The sequence below is a fragment of the Notolepis coatsorum genome (assembly GCF_963971535.1).
Source record: "Notolepis coatsorum genome assembly, chromosome: 6".
Classification (NCBI taxonomy): domain Eukaryota; kingdom Metazoa; phylum Chordata; class Actinopteri; order Aulopiformes; family Paralepididae; genus Notolepis; species Notolepis coatsorum.
Window position 1 is genome coordinate 98,544,107 of NC_140170.1, and position 25,964 is coordinate 98,570,070.

Below are 25,964 nucleotides of genomic sequence, written 5' to 3' on the forward strand. Positions count from 1 at the left end.
GTCTTCCTTGCTCATTTAGGTGGTGGCTAGAAATTGCCTGTCTGCTAAACTGAGACAGATAGTTTTTCTTCCAGTGCTTTTACAGAGGGAGATGCAAATCCTCTGGAAAGCTTGCTGCATTTGATAGCAATAGAGACCCATGCATGCCTGCATGTGTCTTGTCTTGATTCTTACTCTTAGGTGTTCTGTTTTCTTTCTATTGCTAAGCATATACCTCTTGCAGTAAAGGTGCTATAACAGCAACTACATTCCTAAGAACACAACACTGGGCTTATTAGGGCACAAGGATAGGTTTAGATTCTGTTCCTAGGAAATCTATTCCATTCAAAGCTTCATCTGTTATTGACTGTGCAAGTAATTGATTTATGCAAAGATGTGCATGTTGTTGTCATTTTTGTCCTTTGATTTTCTGCTCCCAGAGACAAAAAGCAATAGAGGTAATAGGGATATAGAGCAAGTCAATGACCATGGATGAGCAAATTACCCATTATTCATGTAGCCCTATTGAGTGAGTGGGTGAATGGGTGGGTGGGTGGGTTGGATGCACAAAGCCACTAGCACATGACGTGTTTGTGGATGCTAACTGAAAATCATGGTTAAATGAGGTTCCATACTCATAAACCTCGTAACTACTGGATCTAAACTGCACTGTAGAGCCTAAACTACAGTTCCTTGTGATAGTTTTGTGATGTTTCTATTTACAGAAAATAAATTATACTGTAATGAAAAATGTGCATGTTGACTCTATCAAAGTTACTGATCTGTTGCATAGTGCCATCTCCAAAAATCCCGATTCAACTAAATTGCTATGTAATTGCTGGGATCTGGTAAATGTCCATATGGAAAATGTATCTTCCAATTTATCCTATAGTTGTCAAGTGAGTCCAGTTATTTACAACATGTCTCTTTATATAATGAGGACACTTGACAAGCTTACTTTTAGAGAGGGGCACCACCTCTTCCATCAGCTGTAAATGCTAATCATATGCCAGTGTCACTCACAGCAGAGCACAGATCAGACTGGGAATAAATAATAGGATGCCCACTTGGGCCTGAGCAGAGAATTGAGTTTGTCAGCTATTCGTGGTAGGCTATATTGAATTCCCAAACAAAGGAGGATATGGCCATTCTGAAGGGTTTCATGTTATATCACTCTTTGGCTGCAGTGAGAAGGATAGATAGAGATTGATGGGTTTTTATTTAACCATGTTATTTCCATTGAGATAGAGGATTAAAAAAAACTGCATAGAAAGAACATACTGTACAGGCAGGACAAACGATAAACAAGGAGGGAACATACACATTTTAAATTGTGTTTGCCCTGGTGTCCTCTTTACACTGGCTGGCTCACAGTTAAAAAGTAGATCATTTGCAAAACCCTTCATCAAAAGTTACTGTTGCAAGTATTACAGAAAATGTAATGGGGTGGACATTTTACGTTTTAAAGGTATAAAGTTCCCTCAAATGAAAATAGTACAAATAGAAAATAGTACAATACTTGAGCAAAATGTAATTTGTATAAAAGTATAGCTTTTCCAGCCTGATAGTTGAAGGTATACCAGTAGCGGAACCTACTGTATGCATAGACAGCTACCACCCACTTTGTAATACAACATTCAACTGCAGACTTTGCAGTTAGTGACAAATCTGATTGATGATCCCCATTGTGAATGGAATACAACATTTAAATAAAGGTTTGACATGATATGATATTATTCATTATTGTACAACAGATTACCATAATCAGGAACAGTCCTTCCGGACTCAATACAGAAAGTTGCTTAATTTCTGAAGTGAATAATCCCCTCACTTTACTGTTCCTTTGCACTCCTTTTGGTTGTAAAATAGAATCTAATCTAATCTAATCGCGGTATTCAGCCCAACGAAAATGAGTTTCACTCATGTGGGCCTGATTTTAACACTGGCGACTCATTTCTTTACAGAAGAGGGTATGTCATCTTGTATGTCATCTCAGTTTTTGCTCATGCTTCAAAACTACTACATTATCACACTAAGCACAATTATTAGGTTTGCTCTTACCAGCAAGTTTTCCGACCTCAGTAAGAATTTATGTTCATCCTCAATTTTTTTTTAATCCCTCAATGATGATGCCCCCTGTTTAATATTTTAACCCCACCCACCCCTTCTCCTTCTTTCTCTCTCTCTCTCTCTCTCTCTCTCTCTCTCTCTCTCTCTCTCTCTCTCTCTCTCTCTCTCTCTCTCTCTCTCGCTCTCTCTCTATCTCGCTCTCTCTCTCTCTCTCTCTCTCTCTCTCTCTCTCTCTCTCTCTCTCTCTCTCTCCCTCTCTCTGGGTAGGGTACAGTGGGTTTTGATTAATTAGATTAGTCTCATTCTTCAAACAGATGGGATAATCTTTATTGCTGATTTGAGTACATTAATGGAGCTACAGTACATTACGGATGAACAGAACTGTCCTTTCAGAAGATCTATTATCTCCACAGTCTAAGGTGTGTACTCATGTCAGCTCGGCTCTGTTTCCTTCTGGACCACTCCCCCCCAAAGTTCCTGTACATCAGCTGAGTGGAACGGCTGAGAGCTGAGAGTTAGGACACAATGCTTAGTCATCAGGGAGAGACTCCATGTTGTTACTTTGTGCTCAGCAATCCATTACCCAAGTAATAAATTGTTCATTGGTTTGCCAGTCATCAATGGCTAGTTCTAATTCACTTGTGTACCATAGATTATAGTGTACCCTACAACTGTAAGAAAGTAAGAAAGAGGAACTTTTGATTCAATACAATGACATTGTATTTTTCAATGTCATTGCATTTTTCTTTTTACATAGGGTATGTTGATGTAACATTACCCAAAATGTTAGAACTGTTGTTGTAGTTGTTGTTGTTGTTGTTGTTGTTGTTGTTGTTGTTGTTGTGATGATGACTAAAGTCCTGGATATCAACAGAATCAAACCATTTCAGATATCGGATATGCTTCCTTGAAGAGATTGCATAATCTACTTGGGTTCAGTCAGTCTGTCAGTCAGTTGTCAGTTGTTGTAAAGGATATCAGCTAGCTAGTCCACAAACAAGTAATTATTGTGACCATTTATATATCACCTGCTAACACAGGTTAATCTAAGGCAATGTTAATCTCCCATAACAACCGATCACACTGGGCTCAGGAATTTGTTTACACATGAAAGCTTCATGTATTATGATACTAACTTGATATTTCCTTTCAATTAACAGACCGACACCCCTTCAGAGTTGGCTGTGCTCAGAGCGGGTGCACTAAAGCAGTTATAACAAAACAAATAATACATAATACAAAAATGACACTACTGACATTAACATTCCACAATAAGGTTTTTGCGACTGAATTAAAGGAACATGCCAACATTTTTGGAAATTATCTTATCGTCTTCTCCAGAGAGAGACAGGAAGATAGATACCAGTTTCCTCTCTGTGCGTTCAGATGCGTAACATCTGGCTGCATGTTAGCTTAGCACAATGAATGGAAGCAGACATGACCGGTTAGCCTTCGGGAGAGGTGTTAGTTGGACAATGCCTAGGCTAACCGGTCATGTCCGCTTCCATTCATTGTGCTAAGCTAGGCTAACATGCAGCCAGATGTTACGCATCTGAACGCACAGAGAGGAAACTGGTATCTATCTTCCTGTCTCTCTCTGGAGAAGACGATAAGATAATTTCCCAAAATGTTGGCGTGTTCCTTTAACATTATTGTACTGGTTCATTGTACCTGTTTTGTGTGCATGATCCCAAGCTACACTCCACTGTTGTATACATTGTCAATCTTCTAAACGTCCGCCTGTCTGTATGTGCCTCTCAGGGACTGCGTGCCTAGCCTTCGACGATGAAGTTTAACTTGTTCAAGAAGAAGCCGGAGGCCATGGTGGCTGCAGAGCCCACGGGCGCCACCACCATGACCATGGCCCCTCCCGCCCCGGTGGTCGCCACCACGGTGGGCGAGATCTCCGGGGGCTTCGGCAACGACACGGAGGTCAGCAGCAAGAACGACATGTTCGAAGAGATCAAGAGCAAATTCCTGAATGAAATCGAGAAGATCCCACGTGAGTCATGACACTGTGGAATAATGATCCCCTCCCCCCTCAAACAATCTCCCAGTCATGTTCCAACCTTCCCTCATCCACCGTTGTCTCTCACCTGATATAATCCCCCCCCCCCCTTCTAACTAACCCCTCCCCTCCTCCTGCCCCCCCCCCCCCCCCCCCCCCTCACGCATAGATATATATAAACACTAGATGGCACAAGGCGGAGTCTCCCACGTAGTTCACCGGCGGCCATCTTGCTACAGTTAACTACTGCTTTAAGGTGAGTGATCTGCACAAACAAAAATACTGTTTGGTTTATTACAAACGTTATTAACGTGGCTATGATTCTTGCTTGGGAGAATTTTTATATATAAAAAAGAAATTTCATATGAAAGTCCATTATAAGTATAATATGCAGTATGAGGCGGCTATGTGGTGCAGTGGGCAAGGCGCTCACCACCAATGCAGGAGACGCTGGGTTCGAGCCCAGCTCTCCGCATTGCATTCAGCTTTGCTGGTCGTTCATACTAATACATTTGGCAGTATTAGGGGGTGGGAAGCTGATGGGTGGGGATCGGACGTTGTGGACAGCAACTCCTACAGGTCGGTTGGTGCGCCTGCGCAGTAGAATCAGGAAGCGACGGGGGCGGCGTCCCTCCAAAGCGCAGACCCCCGACGCTGAAAGATCGCGCTGTGCAGGTGAAAAGATGCGACGGCTGCTACCTCGAGTACCGGAGGGGACTCGTGCAATGTATGGCTTTGTCCACATTACAGCCGGCTTGTGGGAGGCATGGCCAAACAGCGTTCGAGACAGGGGAGGGTAGAATTGGACGATACGAAATTGGGAGGGGAGAAAAATAGAAAATGGGAGAAAAAGTAGATAAAAAAAAAAGTATATGCAGTATGATTACTACATCTCTGACAAACCAAACGGTTGAAAATTTTGCAAGCTATGGTTATTTCAATAGTACATGCACTATAGACATTCATGTTATGAGTGGGGGTGCTACCCTGTAGCAAGATGGCCGCCATGTGGCAACGTCGGTCTCCGTTGGCTAGCAGCGCGGGTGAGTCATCTAGTCTTTATATCTATGCCCTCACGGACCCTCTCCCCTCCCGGAGACATATGTCTCACACCTTCAGCGAGGGAACCTAAAACACTGGACCCCACCCACTCTCTCTCGTGTATATAATGTGTTCAACTTTGTGTATCGTGAGCTCTCTGAGGATACGTCCGACCAGTATCCACTTTGAGTCATCCGCTATAACTGATTTACTTGTACCTATTTGGGTATAATAAACCTGTGTCTAAACAAGTCTATAATTTGACTAAGTACATTCATTGATCTGGGTATATTCCTCCCCAACACGTTGTGACAATTCTCCCAAATGGTAAACATTTCACAGAGGTTAACGGTTTGACCCTGGTTTTCACTCTCACACGACAGTGCCTCCGTGGGCCCTCATCGCCATCGCCGTGGTGGCGGGCCTCCTCATCCTCACCTGCTGCTTCTGCATAATCAAGAAATGTTGCTGTAAGAAGAAGAAGAACAAGAAGGGGAAGAAGGGCAAGGACGGCTTCAACATGAAGAACATGCAAGGAGAGGTATGACGTCTCCCCAGAGCAGCATCAGCCTCAGTCTAGAATGTTCTAGCTTTACAAGAGACATTAACATCTTTAGGGCCCGTATACATTGATCTGTTGTGTCCGTCCGACTATCTGTTTTTAAGTTGTTTTTCAACAAGGAGCGTCCTTTTTAAAATGTATTTTATATTCTATTTATTTTTGGGCTTTCTGTATTTTTCACCTATCCCAATTTAGTCGTTATGCCAATCCCCTTCCTGGTCGTTGTACGCATTGCCCCACTGTCGGCCTGGGGAGGGTGTAGAACTATCAGAGGTTAGTGCGGAGGTTCACGCTATTTCCCCCAGATCCCCTCCCTGCTGAACAGGCGCCCCGACCGGTAGGAGTTGCAGTTTACAACGACCAGGACGCGTGAATACTTTCGACAACAAATGTTTGTTTCCACGTTCAAGTTTTGCGCTCTGATTGGCCAGGTCATTTCCGGGTCTAACAGCCTGCAAACTACCTGGCGTTCTATCGCCATGCTCTAAGACAAACTCTAACCTTAACCAACTTCGAAAGAGTGCCTAAGCTTAACCGTCGAAAGAAGGGCAGGCGTTCTATCGCCATGCTCTAAGACAAACTCTAACCTTAACCAACTTCGAAAGAGCGCCTAAGCTTAACCAGTGTAGAAACTTGCGGTCCCACGATTGGCGCACATGTCACATGACCAGAAACGCGCGGGCCAATCAGGAAACAAACATTTGTTGTCGAAAGTATTCAGGCGACCAGGACACATACCCCACCAGCTTCCCACCCGCTAACACTGCCAATAAGTGTTAGTAGGGACGACTGACCAAGCCGGAGGTACCGCTGACAGCTGGATTCCATCCCAGAGTCTCTGCGGTGGTAGGCGCTACCCAGCCGCCCAGAGGCGGGGTGTCCTGTTTGTTGGACAGGGCTAATTATGTGTCAGATTTTTGTGTCCATTTCAACGGATAGAAAGAGTTTGTAGAGGACGAACTTTCGTAAATTGACGGATACGTCACCATCCATAGACCTCTTGCGGGTGACGTATTTTACGACTGATCCCGAGACTCTGTCTTTCCTGCAGCTATAGGAAAATTAATGGACTATTAATAGATCGCTCCTAGCTTCGTCTGTGGTTCATGCAGCTGCCTGTGAACCTTCTAATATATATTTCTCTCTCTGATAAAGTAGGAGATTTAGAATTTTAAAGTTTTTTTTATTTTTTTTATTTGGAACAATTGCTAGTGAAAAAATTGGAACATTTACATTTTGTCATTTACATTTAGTCATTTAGCTGATGCTTTTATCCAAAGCGACTTACAAGTTGTGTACAACAAGACAGCAAGAAGGGTACAACTCTATCAGCTGAGTAACAATGTTCATCAAAGTGTTGAGTGCTACAGTGTAGGTTAGTATATTAGGACAAGTGCATGACAGTAAGGTTAGTTAGGGTTGGAGTTGTTTTAAAAAAAAAATTATTTCATATAATGATTGAAGAAGTGCGTCTTTAGTCGACAGCGAAAGATTGGACGGGTTTCGGCTGTCCTAACTGTGGTGGAAAGTTTGTTCCACCATTGTGGGGCAAGGACCGATAATAGGCGACTTCTCTTTGATGACCCTCCCGGAGCTCGGATAGGAGTAGGTCTAAGGCGGCCAGAAGATGCAGAGCGTAGGGGTCTTGAGGGTGTGTAGTTAGAGACCATTGACCGGAGGTAGGCGGGAGCCGTTCCCTTCACTGCACGATATGCCAGGTTGAGGGCCTTGAAGCGGATTCGTGCGGCCATGGGGAGCCAGTGCAGGTCCCTGAGAAGTGGGGTGACATGGGCTGACTTCGGTAGGTTTGAGATCAGGCGCGCCGCTGCGTTCTGAATGAGTTGAAGAGGCTTGGTGGCAGTGGTCAGAAGGCCAGCAAGCAGTGCGTTGCAGTAGTCGAGGCGGGAGATGACTGTTGATTGGACGAGGAGTTGGGTGGCTTCTTTTGTCAGGAAGGGGCGGATCCTTCTGACGTTGCTCAGGAGGAATCTGCAGGTTCTGGTTGTCGTTGCGATGTGAGAAGAGAAGTTCAACTGGTCGTCAAGGACAACACCAAGGTTCTTGGCGGTCGGGGACCCGGTCACAGTTGAATTCTTGACTGTGATGGAAAGGTCGGTCAGGGGGGAGGATTTGGCCGGCAGGTGAAGCAATTCAGTTTTGCTTAGGTTCAGTTTGAGGTGGTTGGACGTTATCCAGGCAGAGATATCAGACAGACAGGCCGAGATCCGCTCAGAGCCAGCCACTCCCATTCCTGCGAGGGACGCGAGGAGAATCTGATGGTCGACTGTGTCGAAGGCTGCAGATAGGTCTAGGAGAATCAGGACAGAGGAGAGGCCTTTCACTTTTGCCAAGTGAAGTGCCTCTGTGACCGCAATGAGAGCCGTTTCTGTGGAGTGACCAGTCCTGAATCCTGACTGGTTAGGGTCTAGGAGGTTATTCTGTAAGAGATAATCAGTGAGTTGTTTGGATATAGCACGTTCAAGTGTTTTAGAAAGGAAGGAGATAAGAGAGACAGGACGATAGTTGCCTATGACAGTGGGGTTCAAGGTTGATTTTTTTATGAGCGGTGTGACTCTGGCTTGTTTCAGGGAGGTGGGGACCACCCCCGAGTTGAGGGAGGAGTTGATGGTTGCAGTTAGGAATGGGAGGATGTCTGGTGCTATGGTCTGGAGGAGTGGGGAGGGTAACTGATCCAGCTGGCATGTAGTGGGACGGTTTGACGTTACCAGAGTCAGGGTCTTGACGTCTGTAATGGGAGAGAAAGATGACAGAGTGAAGGATGAGGTTCTCGATTCAGTATTTGGAATGGGTGGGGGTTGGGAGAATGAGCTGCAGATGTTCTCCACTTTTTCCTCAAAGAAGATCGCAAAGTCTTCGGCAGAGAGAGATGAGGGGGGGGGGCATGGTAGCATGCAGTTTGCGAAGGGGATAGGGAGGGCAGGTTGCATCTGACTGAGACGGTTTGAGTTGGAGTGGAGGGCTTTCGGTCAAGCATGAGAGTTAGTGAGAAGGATATGAAGGAATGGTCAGATACATGCAGGGGAGTTACCGTGGTGTTAATGATGCTGGAGTTACGGGAGAATATGAGATCCAAGGAGTTGCCTGCTTTGTGAGTGGGAGGCATGACAGTGGGAGTCATGTCAAAGGATTGTAGGAGGGCGACGACTGTGTCTGACTGAGATGAGTCAGGCAGGTTGAAGTCGCCCATTAGAAGGAGGGGGGTACCATCTTCCGGTAAGGAGCTTAGAAGCATGTCCAGCTCATCTGGGAAGTGATCGAGTGGACCTGGAGGGCGATAGAGTGTAATAATGGTGAGATTGAAATGATTAGAGACAGATACTCCATGATATTCGAGAGAAGAGAGTGACAGCGCTGGGAGTGGTGTTAAGTTTGTAGCCCATGAGGGAGCTGTCATGAGGCCAGTGCCTCCACCCCGTCTGGAGGGTCGAGGTGTGTGAGTGAAGTTATAGTTTGTAGATAAGGCTGCAGGTGTTGATGAGTTATTGGGGGGTTATCCAGGTCTTGGTTAGAGCCAGGACCTGTAGGTTTTGGCTATGGACGTAGGCAGTAATGAAGTCAGCTTTCTTGACGGCTGATTGACAATTCTATAAGCCTCCACGTACAGTGACAGGTATATTAGTGGCTGTGGAGGGGTAGGAGAGATTAGCCGGGTTGCTACCAAACTGTCGTGGGTGGGTAGAATCTGGTCTAGGGGAGCAGATTGTTGAGATAGATATGAGGCACATTGTGGTACCAGAATAGCAGGGAGAAAGGTGAAGTAAGGGAGGAAGAGAGGTAGAAATAGCAGAGTGGGAGCGAAAGGAAATTTTTTCAGAGTAGAGTAATAGGTAGGCTAATGGAACATCAACAAAACCTAAAATCCTTTGGTAAAACACAATTTCCCCAGCATACCCACATGCAGTATCGAGGACCAAATCAAAGTCAAAGACAAAGTCAAAGTCAAATTACTAGTAAACAGGAAAGACACCAGAAAAAATGCACCGTAATGACGTGTACGCGTGAGAGGTCTATTAGCAAAGCTGTTATTCCTGCAAATGCACTAATTGTTAGGTTGTGAGGTTCGTTAGGTTCTAATTTAAAAACAAACCAACGGACAGTAATTACCTTCCGTCTGTTTTATCTCCCGTTTTGTGATGGATCAATGTAGCCGGGCTCTTGTTCTTCCTCATGCTCACTTCTAATTGGACATTACAACATTACTGGCAGTTTATTACAGTTTATTTGAGCAATACGTTGATGTTTCTGTCATGACCTTCTTGAATGTGTTACATATTGAGTTGTTGTTCATCTTAACATGGCTGTGGCTAACAACCTTTGATCTTTTATCAGCAGCTTTTAGGCCAGACTTTGGAGGACACAAGGAGAGCTCCCTTCCCCTCTGTTTTACTTGATGTTGTTGTTGTTGCTGTTGTTGTTGTTGTTGTTGTTGTTGTGGTCTTTACAAATGTGTGACGTACAGTATTCTCATTGTAGTAGGTAGTGAAAAATTACACACATAATTGTTATGAGTGACCTAGGAATAATGGATATAGTGGAATGGAATATTGCCCTTGAAATGTCACAAATATAATTAACTGGATAAACCTCATATTATGATGTAGGATCATAGGATGTAGGCCTAAGGCCCACAGACTTACGGGACGATTTTGAAAAACAAAATCAAATATAATCTGTTGACATCACAGTGTAGATTGCCCGGTGCAGCAATGACAGTTAATTAAAAAAAAAAAAAAGTAAATTAGTTGCGTCCCCAATGTGAACAAATGTCCCTGGAAGTGCGACAGCGTAATTCTGCTGAATTGAAAATGAGTGTGTCATTTCTCATCATAATTGTTGTGCGTGGTGTGTGGTGGTGGTGGTGTTGTTGTTGTTGTTGTTGTTGTTGTTGTTGACTGCTTATCTTTTGTAGCGTGTTTGGTCCTGGTGTCTCTTGTGAGTTGAACCTCTTCCTCTCTCTGCTCTCCTCCTTCTCGCTTTGTGTCTGTCTTCCGTGTGCCTCGTGTTTCTTGACTATGGTGGACCCTACTCTACGGTAGGTGGATAGCTCACGGCGACGCTCTCTGACCCCTGGGGTGGAAGGGGGGTTTCATGGAATGTAGCTTCCTTGCTTTTTTCTTCTCCAACGTTTTCTTTTTGTTGGTATGTTTGTTATGACAGCTTGAGAATGTAACGATAGAAAGCTATGATGAGCTCCATAAAACCCCAGAGAGAAGAGTCTGACCATATAACACATTGTTCCTGAGACAATGTAAATGTAACTCACGCCAATATGGAAAGTATTGGATTTAGAAATGACATGCAAGACACAATTAACACTATTTATATATATATGTGCATGTGATAAAAGGCATGGTTGATTGTTTGGGAGACATGAATGGGAACGACAATTGCATGAACAGAAAGTACTCTCAAAACTGTCATCTGATTGCACCGCTGTAAATGTAATCCTCAAGGAGGAGTTAGCTCAAGGAACCAATAATAAAACCTGTATGGCCTGTAAGGTAATAATATGGGGCTTGTGCAAACATAACAAAGTCAGGGTAACCATGGCAATAGGGCTATTCTTTAACTGTAATTAACTGTAACCTCTGCATTATTCAAATAGCTGGCTGCACGTCCTTGAATCCTTATCTATGTACTGTAATAATGCTGAGCTGGCAAGAGATCGACATTTCCTAATGACACATAAATCTAAAAGCCAAACGAGGTTCAGCCACCTCCTCTTTTGCAGTAAATAGTTCTGGATATTATCTATGGCTCGGGTGTTAGAAGCAAATTAAAATTGCACTCCACTTTAAAATAAAACCAACACAGCTATCAGGCTGATGGGAGATTGTTTCATAGCCATCTCCTTGCCCTGAACATTATGTCTTATTTGCCTTTATCATCCTATATGCATTGGCCCTGGTTGTTGTGAGCTAGTTCCTCTGGGGTTCTCGGTTAATTGAAATTAACTTGTGTTAAATACCTTAATCAGCCCTTTGACGAATATTTCACTGTTTTATAAAGTGAATAAGACAACCACGCTATTCTCTGATTACTGTACATTGAAAGTGTCATTTTTACTGTGCCTCTTTGTGGAACTAGCATGCAATATCTCCACTGACCCTCTGGCTGACTCAGCCACCTGTACTGCACAAGCATGTCAAAGGAATCCCCCCCCCCCCAAAAAAGAATAAAGAAATAAAAGGCAGTGAATACAGGAGGTGCACTGACAAAAGTATTGCATTCAAGGTTGGGAGTGAAGTTACAATTAATGTAACTGCGGACTCCCTGGTTGAATTCTATAGAGACAGACTGGTAATACGCCACCAGGTTGCTGTACAGGTAAGCGGTAACTATAAGGCTCCCTCCTGGAGATCCTTTGTCTGTGGCATGCTGCTGTGCGGCTCCCTCTGATCCCTCAGCCCGCCCTCTAATCCTGCCCACGTTATGTGACCTTAACACCACAGAAACTCCAGGACGACGACGATGACGAGGGCGAGACAGGGCTGACCGAGGAGGAGAAAGAGGAAGAGGAAAAAGAGGAGGAGAAACTGGGAAAACTGCAGTATTCTATAGATTATGACTTTGAAAACGCCAAGGTATTTTGTGGTCACTTGTGACTGCTTTGCAAATTTTTTGCAAATGTATCAATAATGTTCAAGATAATGTACTGTAATTGAAGAATTATTTGTGTAAGGTCTAATGGGTACTTTTCTCGTTACTCTCTCATTATCAATAATACACTTCTCAACCATGTAATGTTGAATTTAGAACCACAGAGTGCACTGCATTGATTTAGGTCTAATCTGTATGTAAAACAGCAGCAAGTTAAAATAGGAGTTTTACATGTAAAACTGTTGTAACTAAGGTTAATGAAACTGGATATTCAATTTACATTGACAAATTGGTAATTACAATGAAATTATTCTAAACTTTGGGAATGATAATTCCCAGGCACCTGGCAGTGTGTGACACAAGCACAAAGAGGCTGGAATACAGGAAGAGGGAAGACAGGCGGGAAAATGAATATGTCCTCACTGAAAACTCAACACATGCTTAAATATCAGAAATGTACTGTACATTTCAATATTGTAAATCAAATATTTTCTCAAATTGTTACCCTAGTTTACCCTCGTTTTTTGTAAATCATCAAAAACGGTAAAATACGTCAACAAAAATCCCTTTTTTTTAATGATCTACTGAGTGACATTCCAAGTTTACATTTCCAATGATACTAAGACCCTAAACATGGCAGATATGTTGCTCAATCAAATAAGCCTCCTCTACCTTTACTGGTATATGTTTTTGAGGCATGGGAATGCTGAATCATTCAAGAGGAAGTCCCTTAGCAGTCACCCTATAATGGTATTCAGTTTGGAATACAATTTGTCATAATTACATTATAATGTGAAATACATTGCAGTGTAATTCAGATATATATTTTTTAAAGCTAGCATTCAGAGACCTGGTTACCTTGCGAGGCAGCGGGATTCGTGAAATCATGAGATCACGCAATAATCCATCTTGTCAGGCTTCAAGTTATGCGCTTGTGGCCGAACCACAGTGGTTCGGACCAATCAGTGTCCTATGAGGAACTATTGGCAGCTATGATAGGCAGATGGTGCATACAATCACCGGCCAAATATTTTTTTGAAAGTGCCTGCCCTTTTCCAAACAGTTTCCAAGGACGACTTATCAGATTGTTCTGTGTAAGAAACCGCCTGATGCATCGCGTTAATATTCTGGCGGCACTGAAACAAATCCATGGGCATTTAGTGTCTCTCCAGTGACAGTGTGTGGAGTCTTAGTCACATAAAAGGCTTGTGGTGATTGATTGGGAGGCTTGTCAAGCTTGTCAGATGATGTTACGTAACCAGCCTGCGGCTTTCAACTGATCAATGTGGTATCCATACCTGATATGATTTCTCTCTTCATACTGTCCTGACCCCTGAACCCCACCCACTCCACCACTATAGCTTACCGTTGGCATTCTCCAAGCTGCAGACCTCATCTCCATGGATGCAGGTGGAGCCTCTGACCCTTACGTCAAGGTCCATATCTCACCTGACAAGAAGAAGAAGTATGACACCAAAGTCCACAAGAAAACACTGAACCCAGTCTTCAATGAGTCCTTTGTGTTCAAGGTAAGGGCTCATACCCTCGTCAAGACCATATTTACAGACACAGAATACATTACATTGGATCAGAATAAATACACAAGGCACATACTCTGCCTACCAACCTATTGTGCCTTGCTGTGAATCAGAAAGAGTAGAACGAGCTGAAAGTTGCTCACACACTGGCCCTTCGTATGCAGCACACATACACATACAGTTATGGTTTGGTATTTTCAAAGAATTGCACATGTAGTTACCATAACCAACTTCCTTTATGCGGATCTGTGTGTCTGAACATGATGGAACGGTGCCTTGTGAGGCTGCTCTGGCTGCCGCGTGCCCACTGGCCCATGCAGCACACAAACGGCTCTTTCCCTAATGAGGCCCTCTGAGATTTGAGAAGTGGCTGCGGGTCAGTCTAGAGGCTCTGTGTGTCTGTCTGTCTCTTGCATCAGGAAAGAACCCTGCCTGCTCCCTTCCCGTACAGTCTTGGAGAGATATTCTATTCTATTTTCTGAGCGTTTGGTTCTGGTTTATTTTTGTTATTTTTGCCTGTATCTTTCCTAGTTTCTTCCCCAGAATGGCTTTGTGGCAAATGTATAGAGGTGGGGTTATTTGTCTGCTAGGGATGGTACTGTAGGCCATATGTGATGTTAATTAGTGGTGTTTTACTGAACTAGAGCAGAATATCTTATCTCTTTGTTTAGATGTTTCAAACAATACTAAAATGCGCTGCACTTAAAACTATAAATAAAACATGAGATAAATGATATGCACAAAATGTATTCATGTCATCTAATGAATGTAATTTCATTGCATATTCCGTCTCTCTATCTCAGGTAATGGAGAATGGAACTAAGCAATTTAGCCACATATATATATATATATATATATCAGCATTACAGATGAAGAATGACATGTTGAAAAGAACACTTAAAGAGTGAACATTGTGGTTGCTTCTCTGTCGCCGTGCCTCTTTCTCCTTGATGATTTTAGTTTTACTGTCAGGTCCGCTTTGACCCTGTGAATTTTAAATGGACTGCATTTATATAGCGCTTTTTTATCCAAAGCGCTTATGCCTCACATTCACCCATTCACTCATACATTCACACGCCGGAGGCAGAGGCAACCATGCAAGGTGCCAACCTGCTCATCTGGAGCAGTTAGGGGTTAAGTGTCTTGCTCAAGGACACTTCAACATGCTTCCGGGAGGAGCCGGAATCGAACCAGGAACCTTCTGATTACCAGACGACCAATCCACCTCCAGAGCCACTGTGTGTTGAATACACTAATATTGTAAAAGAGGTAAAACATGCCATGAATATAAAAACTATAATGTAATATTGTTTTCTTTATTAATTTGTAGGTCCCATATGAGGAACTGGGTGGGAAGACACTGATTATGTCTGTTTATGACTACGATCGATTCTCCAAGCATGACATCATCGGAGAGGTGAAGATCCCCATGAAGACCATTGACCTGGGACAGCCCATAGAGGAGTGGAAGGATCTGGAGAGTGCAGAGAAGGAGGAGGTAATAGCAATCACAAATCCATTAATGCACGCAATCTATTCAATAAGAATAGATAGCACGGTATCATATAATAATTTTGTCTAACTTAATGTCACACATTATCATTTGTGTCAGTCCGCAGTGGTATTTGATGCAATGCAGACCTCATCTGGAAATCTTTTTTTGCATTTACTCCGGCCATATAACTAAACTAAAACAAGACCAGATATCATAGGTTCTTGTTAGGTATTTTTACAGCTCAATATTGTGGCTCAGTGAGCAACACTGAATTCCACTGACACATGCCTTCTCTATTTGAACGACCACATCAAACAAGAGGTGGACGCGGGCAAATACTGCGGCATGGTCATGCTGGACCTCCAAAAGGCTTTCGACACTGTCAATCACTCCATTCTGATTGACAAGCTAAAGGCAATTGGTTTTGATAGTTTATCAGTGAGCTGGATGCAATCCTACCTGGGAGGGAGAGAACATATGGTGGAGGTAAACGGTACCCTATCCCCCCCCTCCTAGTGAACTGTGGTGTTCCACAAGGAAGCATACTAGGACTGTTACTGTTCCTAATTTATGCAAATGACATGTCATCAGCTTGTGACTGCAACTTGTTCCTGTTCGTGGACGACTCAGCCCTGCTGGTCTCTGACAAGAACAAGTTACAGGTTGAACAAACCCTCAGCTCAGAACTCGGCAGAATTTGCACCTGGCTCGCTGATAACAAACTATCATTACACATGGGTAAAACAGAGTCCATTCTCTTCTGATCAAATAACAAACTCAGCAAGACCGACGGCTTCTCAGTTACAGTGAGTGACAATATTGTCACAAGGAAAGATGAAATTACATACCTAGGTTCCATCCTAGAGGCAAATCTTTCCTGTGACAAGATGGCATCCAATGTAATCAAAAAAGTCAACCAACAAACAAGATTCTTGTACCGGATCTCCTCTCTGGTAAACAAAAATACCCTGAAGACTCTTAACACTTTGAGTGCCACTCACAAGATTTCTCTGTTTTTTTTATAGGTGGTTGCATGCCACTCACGAGATTTCTCAGATTTTTTTTTTTTTTTTTTTTGCGATCTGAAAAATTATTGCATCACCCGAGCCTACCCGAGTATAGCCGAGGGGCGCCGGCGATCACTGTGGAAAAAAGCGCCCCCTGTCGTCTCCCAGATGACATAAGTGATTTTGGAATGGACTCAATGAAAATGAATGGGGAAAAAAATCCGGTACTCCACATTTTCCAGTTCACTGATCCAGCCGGGGTTACCAGAGTTCATTCTGGAGCCTCAGAGCCCCGCGGATCATGGAGTTCTACTGTATCGCGTTGGATCCATACACGTATCGATTTTTTTCTAATGGTGATCAGGAATTGGAATATACCAGTTGGATACCATCTGATGTCAGGTAAGGACTCTATGTTATCAGTGGTAGGATAATCAGAGTAAGTTTGATGAAGTTATAAGCTGTTTTGTGAAATGTCTTCTTTCGGTTTCACTGTAAAACTCCGTGAGGAAATCAACGGAGCGATTATCAGTGCGCGGCCGTAATGTGCTTGCGTGCACGTATAATATTGATCATCTAGCGTTTATTTGAAAACGATTCATAAAAAGGCTGACGAATATCAACGTTGTGGAATATTCCACTAAAAGACGATTTTCATAGAATGCTCCAGAATGAGCTGTTTTTTATATCAAAACAGGGGCTTTTCTAACTGCTCTGAAACGGAAACGACGCGATAAAAAAACAATCTGCCTTCACAGCACTGACTGGAAAATAGTATTTGATAATGCGATGGCCAGATTAGACACATAGCCATAATTTAAAACATAGATTAGGCGATATTAACGTTAACATTGGCGCCGATGGTGGCATTCAAGCGGTAAAATGGAAAACCAGGCGTGGCGCTCAAAGTGTTAACAGGAGCACTCATTCAAGGGTACTATGACTATGCTTGCACCGCATGTTACCAAAGCACCTCAAAGGCACTAAAAACAAGATTACAAACATCACAAAACAAACTGGTCAGACTACTGCTTGACCTTACTCCTAGAACCCACCTCACCCCTGCCCATTTTGACAACCTAGGATGGCTTAGAGTAGACGACAACTTGCAATGGGCCTGGTCTACAAGATACACTACACCACTAAGGTACCCATGTACATGTCGAAATACTTCCCAAAGGTCAGTGAATACCAGGGACGCGGGAAGTCAATCAGAGTTGGGGGTGCGGTCAGAGTCGGAGATAAATAATATAATAACGTCATATTAAATGCATGCGCGAAGCGCATCATTCGTGATTTTCCATTAATTTGAAAGATCAATATTTTACACTACAACAGACAAACTTGAACACCAACATGTGGACAGTTCACACACGAAATGCAGCAGTTTTTTCTCTAATCAGAAGTCGATTTAGATGCAACCAGCGGGTAGCAACAACTAGCGTTTGGACTTTCGTTTCACACACTGCGCACAGGATCGTATAACCAGATGCAGAGTATAGATTAAACAGATTAAAACTGAATATACATGAATAATCATAGGCTTCTAACAGTCAGCGCTAGTGACAATTTACACATTTTTGTGACAGAATGAAGTGAACACACAGACACATACTGTAGCAACCACCCGAAAATATTAATTTCTTTATTTGAAATATTTATTTCGAACATGTAAATAGTATACAAACTACGAGTAACGAGTAACTGAACTTGTGTGCGTGTGTGTGTGTGTGTGTGTTAGGGTGACCACCCTTCCCGCATTTTGCGGGACAGTCCCGAAAATCGAATGTTTGTCCCGCATCCCTCATCAACAGAACAATGTCCCACATTTAGTGGAAGTGGCAATAATCAAATAATCTGGATAAAACCATTGCTTTATCCGTCTGATTCAGATGACACACACTAACAGACATTTTGAGCCCCTCTTGTCCATATGCGTGTGCCGTGACGCGAGGGATTCCCCAATCTGCATGCATCAGCCCCAGTCTCCTCCGTACTTCGTAGACCAAACTGTCAACAGATTTCATGATCTCAAGAGAGAATTCAGCTTCCAAGAACTTCGCGAAGCAGCTGAAGCTCTTAACACGAGCAGCAAACTGGACATGGACCAGTTTTACGATGAGTTCTGTGTTCTGTTGCCACGGGTGAGAGAAGTCGCAGCGAGAGATCATGTCACTTAAAGCTGGACAGCGCTGCTCAAGCATGCAATTACGCCAAACATTCATATCCTTCACATTAAGGATCCCGGTCGCCAACGCTTTTGTCGAGAGACTGTATACCAGTAGCGGCTCGTGGATGCTTCGCCACTAGGGGCGCTATACCAAACATTTTGCAAACATGTACAAGGCACGCATTGGCGAATATTATCACCATTGCCATCGATCAATATATGATCAGTCAGTCAAATGCAACCACGTTTCCAATAGCCCAACACAAACACGCACAGCTCTCTCTCTCTCTCTCTCTCGCTCTCTCGCTCTCTCTCTCTCTCTCAGATGATGTCAGATCCAATAATAACCACATTTGTATATCTCGTCATTTTAAACAAGTTACCATTCATTGTCTGAGTGGTTATGCCCCACACGCGGCGAAATTAGAGAGAGAGAGAGAGAGAGAGCATTTTAGTAACGTTACATTTTCAACAAGATTGCTGCTATTTAAACACTTCATGGAAACGGGGTAACGTTAACCTTATGTCGACTGTAGTATTGTATGACCTCGACATAACGTTTAAACGTTAACGTTACTCCGTTTCCATGCAGTAATTATAAAAGTGGCCAGCTAAGCTAACGGAGCTAACAGCTAGCAGTAGCTAACGTTAGCTGAAAGCTGTAACGTTACAACGAATCAGCTGTTGATATTATGCGGCATCAGTAGACAACGTATCATGTATTAAACTAGAGTTAAGATCGCTAATCTACCTTGTTGTTGGCTTGTTGATAAAGTATATCCACTCCATGGCATTGTCCATCCAGCCTGTGTTGATGTCCATCCATTGTCCATGCATGTCCCTCCACACTGCATCCATAATATAGCTTAGCCAACAAGTACTGCGAGTGCCTTTGTCCATGTCCGCCTCGAACAGCCTGCAAACTACCTGGTGTTCTATCGCCATGCTCTAAGACAAACTCTAACCTTAACCAACTTTGAAAGAGTGCCTAAGCCTAACCGTTGAAAGAACTTGCCATCACGCTCCAAGACAAATATCTGCATCACACAACACAACAACAGCATAAACTCATGTTGCAAACTACGGTTACGGAAAGTACCGCGTCGGCCAATCAGAGAGCTTTTAGACGCTCGGCTGCTTGCTAGGTCGTTTCAAACCAGCGCCCGAGTTCCATCATAATACATCATATTCAACGCAAAGCGCGTGGCTGCGACGGATACAGCGATGAACCAGTGCACGGCGGGCACGCGCACTCCAGGCGCAATTGCGCCTAGCCCAGAGAGAAATACGGCGAGGAGAAATGCCTCCGGCTACGGTAATGAAAAGGTCTATATCAGACAGAATCGTCACTTCCTGTTCAGGAAAACTATTATTAATCTTTGTAAAATTAACTTATATTGTGCATTGGAAACACAAACATACTTAAAATGAGTAAATATTATTCATTTTAAACATGTTTATATTATTTATAGGGCTATAAAACAAAAAACAAAAAAGTATTTTTTTCTTCTTCTCTCATTTAACAGGTGGGTCGGCGCCCTAGCGCCCCCGGTGGCGAGCCGCCACTGCTGTATACACTTTTCCCCCTCTCCTACGTGTCCCGCATTGTCCCGCAAAAGCAGTTCTGCTGTCCTGCGACTGAACAATTTTGACCTGCACCCTAGCGTGTGTGTGTGTGTGTCACAACAACAATCGCTGTCCGTGGTGCTGAAACATTAACCAAGTGAGCATCCACTTCACGTAGTAGGCGATGTGTGTGTGACTGTCTGTGCGCTGCAATTGTGCGTCAGGTCAGAATTCAGATACACAGAAAATATCATTAAATAGTGGATTTCAACCATTTAAAAAACAACCATGTTTTAGACTGCTTACACTAAAATGCTAACTCAAAAAATTAAAGTTTTGTATTGATTTTTAGTAAATCTTTTGGCGTTGCTTGCAGTTACAACTCCCCGCCAACAGGTGGGGGTGCTGCAGCACCCCCCCTTCCCGCGTCACAACACCCGAGGGAGCTCCACAAATCATGTCCAACCCAGATTCGGCTCAAACAAGGGACTAAACACATTCCGTAATTATGCCACATCAATGTGGAACGCCCTACCCACAGCCGTAAAAACAAATGTGGATCACTACCCACCTTCAAAACCGCTCTCAAAAAGCACCTACGGGAGGCTGCAATTCTAAACTGGCCCCCGTAAATGTCTGAACCCCCCTCCCACCCCCTCCTAATGTGTTCCCTCCCCCTGGTTTGCCTCGTATGTATATATTTACTGTTAGGATCTGTTTAACAGTACTGTATATTTGCATATCTTGTATGTCACAAATGTAAATGTCATAAATGTCATGATTAGATTAGATTAGATGATTAGATTATTATATCTGTATATCTGTATGTTGTGTATGTCATAAATGTCATTATGAATTGAAAATGGGGGACCCTGATGTAAACAAGACGAAAGTCTTTCTCTGGTCTGCATGCCCTTAACAATGAAACCCTGCCCTCTTTTCTTGATCCTCCAATCACAACTGTCGCACAACAAAGTTTGTCCGAGGTAAGCGACAGTTGTGAGTGGAGGATCAAGAAAGGAGGGCAGGGTTTGAGATAGGTATATTGTCTGTATTGAGCTGTACTGTATTGTACCCATTCTGCAATTTGTTAAAGTTTTCAATCAATCAATCAACAATCCCTGCACTCGGCTAGACCTTCAAGGGTCCAGCAAACACCACACATAAGTTGTCATTTAATGATAATCACCAACTAATGATTACAATCACCTGTTCTGATGCAGGACCTCTTTAGAGAGAGGTCTTTATTCGGCATGCAACGACACAACGACATGCAATGGGCGGCACACACACAGAGGAATACACACACACACATGCAATTGTCTCTCAGGGTCGCCGATGCGATTGAGCTCTGCTCTTAACCCATCTCGTCATCCTTCCCCCCAAGGGCTGCCGGGAGCAGACAGGGTGTCGGCGAGGGCCGCGCCGGGGGCCCAATCCAAGTGCTCCTACCCGTCTTCGTCAAGGACGCGACAGCGTTGTGCATGTTTTTCCATTGGGTTTATCTTATCGGGAGGGGAAACCCTTGCGAGCACGGGGAGAACATGCAAACTCCACACAGAAAGGCCCGGGAGATACCCCACCTGGGTACCTGGCAACATGGAAACCTGGTCCCCAAGCGGGAATCTAAACCTGGACGTTTTAGCTGTGAGGCGACAGTGTTAACCACTACACCACCGTGCCGCTGGTTGTTTGCCTACTAAGATTTCTGCAATGGAATTCTATGAATTGGTGTTTGCTGATGATAGATTCTTTGCTTCTTTGTCCATTTCTGTTGCCTACTCAGCCAGAGAAGCTGGGAGACATCTGTATTTCCCTGCGCTATGTACCCACTGCGGGTAAACTTACCGTCTGCATCCTGGAAGCAAAGAACCTCAAGAAGATGGATGCTTGTGGATTATCTGGTACAGAAACACACATCATTCTGTCCCACTTTACAATCTCAGAACTGTTTTAATGTAGCTGCGGCCAGCAGCCAGTAAGTCATCTGTCTGTTTGCTGGTTAAATGTCAAAACATTTCCATGACATAATACATGATAGAGACATGCAATTTGACACAATGATAGATATTGGTGTCCCAATACATCATAACAAATATCACATGCTATAATCAAAGTTTAAAATGTCTTTGAAAAGCCATAACTCAAGTCAGATTGACACGTGATTCTGTACACATATACAGCTATCTTTGATATACTGTATCTTGGACTATTCCAATAGGACCACACATGTCTACCATATTGCATTTATTATGTTTTTTCTTTAAACGTTTTTTTTTTATAAAAAAATAAATAATATATATATATATATTTCTTTTACACTTATTTCCCATGATTCTGACGTGTGGCATCCAGGAATTCATATTTGTAACTGTAATTCTGAACATTGCTTGGCAAAAGCATAATATGACTGCTACATTCCTACTTCCGGTTGCTACTGAACGGATGTGTTTGTGCGGACCTGTTCTCCCAAACTTTCTTGACTGTTTTCATTTTTACGTTATTTTTTCTTAAACATTTTTTTTTTTAACCATTGATCTTAACTGATCACTGTGACTTTATTGCTTTTATCGTTATATATGCCTATGTTTGTGTACAGCACTTTGAGCTACATGACATGTATGAAAGGTGCTTTATAAATACTTACTTACTTACTTACTTACTTACTTACTTACTTACTTACTTACTTACTTACTTACTTACTTACTTACTTACTTACTTACTTACTTACTTACTTACATTCAACAAAAAAAATTCTAAATGTACAACTTTGAAAAGCCATTACTTTCAACGTCCGTCCGACTGACACTTTGTACACATATCCAGCTTTCTTTAGTCTACAATCCAAAATAATGGATACAGTGCTCAGGTTAAAGCATACAGTATATCCAGACACTTGGTCACAGTATATCACTAATTCCGTGCTAGTTTTTTGTTGGATTATCAAAGAATACACGTATATCTAGTAATTTTTTTTATTTGTTTCAATTCATTCAATTCAATTCATTTCATCATTTTGACTTTGGATAATGTCTTGTGTCTAAATCTTTGACATTTAGAATATCAATTTAAAATGATTGCCTCGGCCCCGCTGCTGTCCCCTTACAGATCCTTATGTAAAGATCCAGCTGTTGCAGGGAGGTAAGCGTCTGAAGAAAAAGAAGACCACAGTGAAGAAGAACACTCTGAACCCCTACTACAACGAGTCCTTCAGCTTTGAAATCCCCCAGGATCAGATGCAGGTACGCTACACCAGTGAGGAGCCACTCACGTAATTAGTTTAACCCTTTATTGTCAGAGCAGCATGAACAGCGAAGGCAGTGTGCGTAAGTGTAAGGGTGGTATGGCTCTACTCTCTTGGATGATCCCTGCTGCAGGAGAGGCTAAAGCACAACAGCTGCAGAGAGATAATGCACAACAGCGTACGGAAACGGGACAAGCCAACGAATCCTCTATACTGTTGCGAACACAGCATAGAGAGAGTACAATACCCTCAGGGTAGTTACAGCAGAGAGCAGAAGCTAATCAGGTGGAGGCCAGGGGTGGCGGTGGGTGGAAAAAGCAATGTGGACAGTGTATAAATGGGGAAGGTCTTTTGATATACTGCTAAGTCAGTGTAAATGAGATGAGTGGGGCATGGGCTCTAGCTGACACAGCGTCATGCATGACTTAAGAAGGCCCTGCCAGAACATGCTTCGCCAAGTAGTTCTCAACCTGGAGACCTCTCCCAGATGGTTGCAAGAGGTTTTTAGTTGGGTGGTGAAAAGATAGTTCATGATCATAATCTTTTATTGACTGTTTTTTCTTGTTATGTAATGGATATAAAGCCCCCCCCCCCCAATCCCTATTAATCTAGTGGAATAGTAAGTAAAGGGAAATAAAAATCATTATTTAGTGTCAAAGGTCAAAAGGTCACTATTCTGCCTATGCTTGACTACTGGAGGGGGGGTACAGCTGTGGATTTCATTAATTGCACTACCTCTGATCCCCTCTCAGGGCATTGAAGCCTTTGAAGCCGGTTAACTGTCTGTGGTGTGGTAGTAAAAGGTTAACCTTCTGTAGTGTGGTAGTGAAATGGTTAACCTTCTGTAGTGTGGTAGTGAAAGCGTTAACCCTTTGTAGTGTGGTAGTGAAACCCTCTGAGGTCGCAGCTATTCTGTGATCATTTGTAAACCCGCCTACGGGTTTGGCGACCTCAGAGGGTAAAGACAATCCATCAGCTAAATAACACACATTAGCATGTTGATAGCACACATTATAAGGTCAGAATGTCCTTTCTGTGTTCCACTCAGAAAATCTTGGTGGTGGTGACGGTGTTTGATTATGACAAAATCGGCAAGAACGACGCCATCGGGAAGATCTTTGTGGGCAGCAAGGCGTCGGGCTTAGGTCTAAAGCATTGGTCTGACATGGTGACCAACCCGCGCCGCCCCATCGCCCAGTGGCACCCGCTGCAGCAAGAGGAGGACATCGACGGCGAGCTGGCAAAACTGGCTGCAAAGAAGTAACTAACTTCACCAACCAACCAACTAACTAACCGACTGACTCAGAAACCCTTCCCCACCCCTACACTGCATGAAAAAAACCATGACGTACATTCAACACGACTGTCAATCATGACTTTGTCAAACTCTGATCAGCAAAAAAAGAAAAAAAAAGAAACAGTGAGACATTAGACTAACAGCTTATTCATTGTTAAGTCAAGAAACATAAATAACACATTTTAAGCATCACCACATTTCACACATAAGTGTATGCTGAGAAGAGGGGGATTGACTGGACAAGTGTTTGGTTGTGGTGAATGATTGACTTTGAGTCTTTGTTTCATTTGAACATGCTTTTAGAAACAGATTGGTAGGGTGCTGAGTGCTGACACACAGTGGAAGGCTCAGTGGAGACAGTGCTGGTAATAAAGCTTCATTTAGTTTAAAGAGCATTATGCATGCTTTACCAGTCTCCCCACTGCTCTCCATAAACCATGCCCAATATCCTAACTTATGAATAAGTGTGCTCTAACGTGCGGTAGAAAAGTAGTATAGGGCTTTTTTTCCTGCATAGATTCTGTTGAGCTCGATTAAGTCTACTAATGCAAAAAAGTTTAATTGAGAATGAATCAAGTCGCATAGAACGCAGCAATCCATTTCAGAAATGTGTTTTTAAAATAAATCCATTGAATGATTGTTTTCATTCACATTTGAGAAGGAGACTCTATATGGTATATGCCATGGCAGGGATAACATAGTTCTGACTTTTTGTTTCCCACAGTCATTAGCTCAACAGTTTTCCCATCATGCCGGAAGTCTATGCATTTAGGTTGAATACATTTCAGTAATAATAATAATAATAATGACTTGGATTTATATAGCGCTCTTCACTGACCCAGAGCGCTTCACAGAGTCCATTATTCGTTCATACACAGTCATACCGGTGGTGGTAAGCTACAATTGCAGCCAGAGCTGCCCTGAGGCAGACTCACGGAAGCGTGGCGAATAATCAACGCCTACGGCCCCTCCGACCACCACCAACATTCATTCACATGCATACACATTCATACGAGGCAAGTAGGTTAAGTGTCTTGCCCAAGGACACAACGGCAGTGGGATGGACATGGGCTTGAGCGGGATTCGAACCCTTGGATCATTGTATTGATAGATAGACTCACAGTGAAGATGGGGAGTACAAGGGTGCCTTGATTTGACACTCTGTGAGACAGATGTAGGCTCAGAGTTCAGTGTTTTTAGAGGGGGATTCTTTCTACCGGGTATATTACATACTAAAGCAGTCGCGGGACACTGTGAATGTGTTCATCTGGAATCTGTCTTGAGCTTTGTTTGACGACTTGGATGTAATACCTTACTTTATCCAGGACAAAGTAAGGATGACGGAAGGTTTACCAGTGATGTTCAA

The 25,964-nt window shown here is 43.1% G+C and overlaps 1 protein-coding gene across 1 annotated transcript; it reads left to right on the top strand.

The window, feature by feature from the left end:
• Positions 1-3,831: 3,831 nt before the first annotated feature.
• Positions 3,832-24,646, top strand: LOC311230197 (synaptotagmin-2-like). Its single transcript, XM_084316405.1, has 8 exons — positions 3,832-4,051; positions 5,482-5,639; positions 12,134-12,265; positions 13,643-13,810; positions 15,150-15,317; positions 21,844-21,961; positions 23,166-23,299; positions 24,350-24,646. Exons 1-8 carry the CDS (start codon positions 3,835-3,837, stop codon positions 24,563-24,565), a joined length of 1,311 nt encoding a protein of 436 aa, XP_084172531.1. The 5' UTR covers positions 3,832-3,834; the 3' UTR covers positions 24,566-24,646.
• The last annotated feature ends 1,318 nt before the right edge of the window (positions 24,647-25,964 follow it).

Coding starts and splice junctions, on each gene's coding strand:
- LOC311230197 (XM_084316405.1), top strand. CDS start 3,835: ATGAAGTTTAACTTGTTCAAGAAGAAGCCGGAGGCCATGGTGGCTGCA. Junction 5,640..12,133: donor TGAAGAACATGCAAGGAGAG/GTATGACGTCTC, acceptor TTAACACCACAG/AAACTCCAGGACGACGACGA. Junction 12,266..13,642: donor ATGACTTTGAAAACGCCAAG/GTATTTTGTGGT, acceptor CCACCACTATAG/CTTACCGTTGGCATTCTCCA.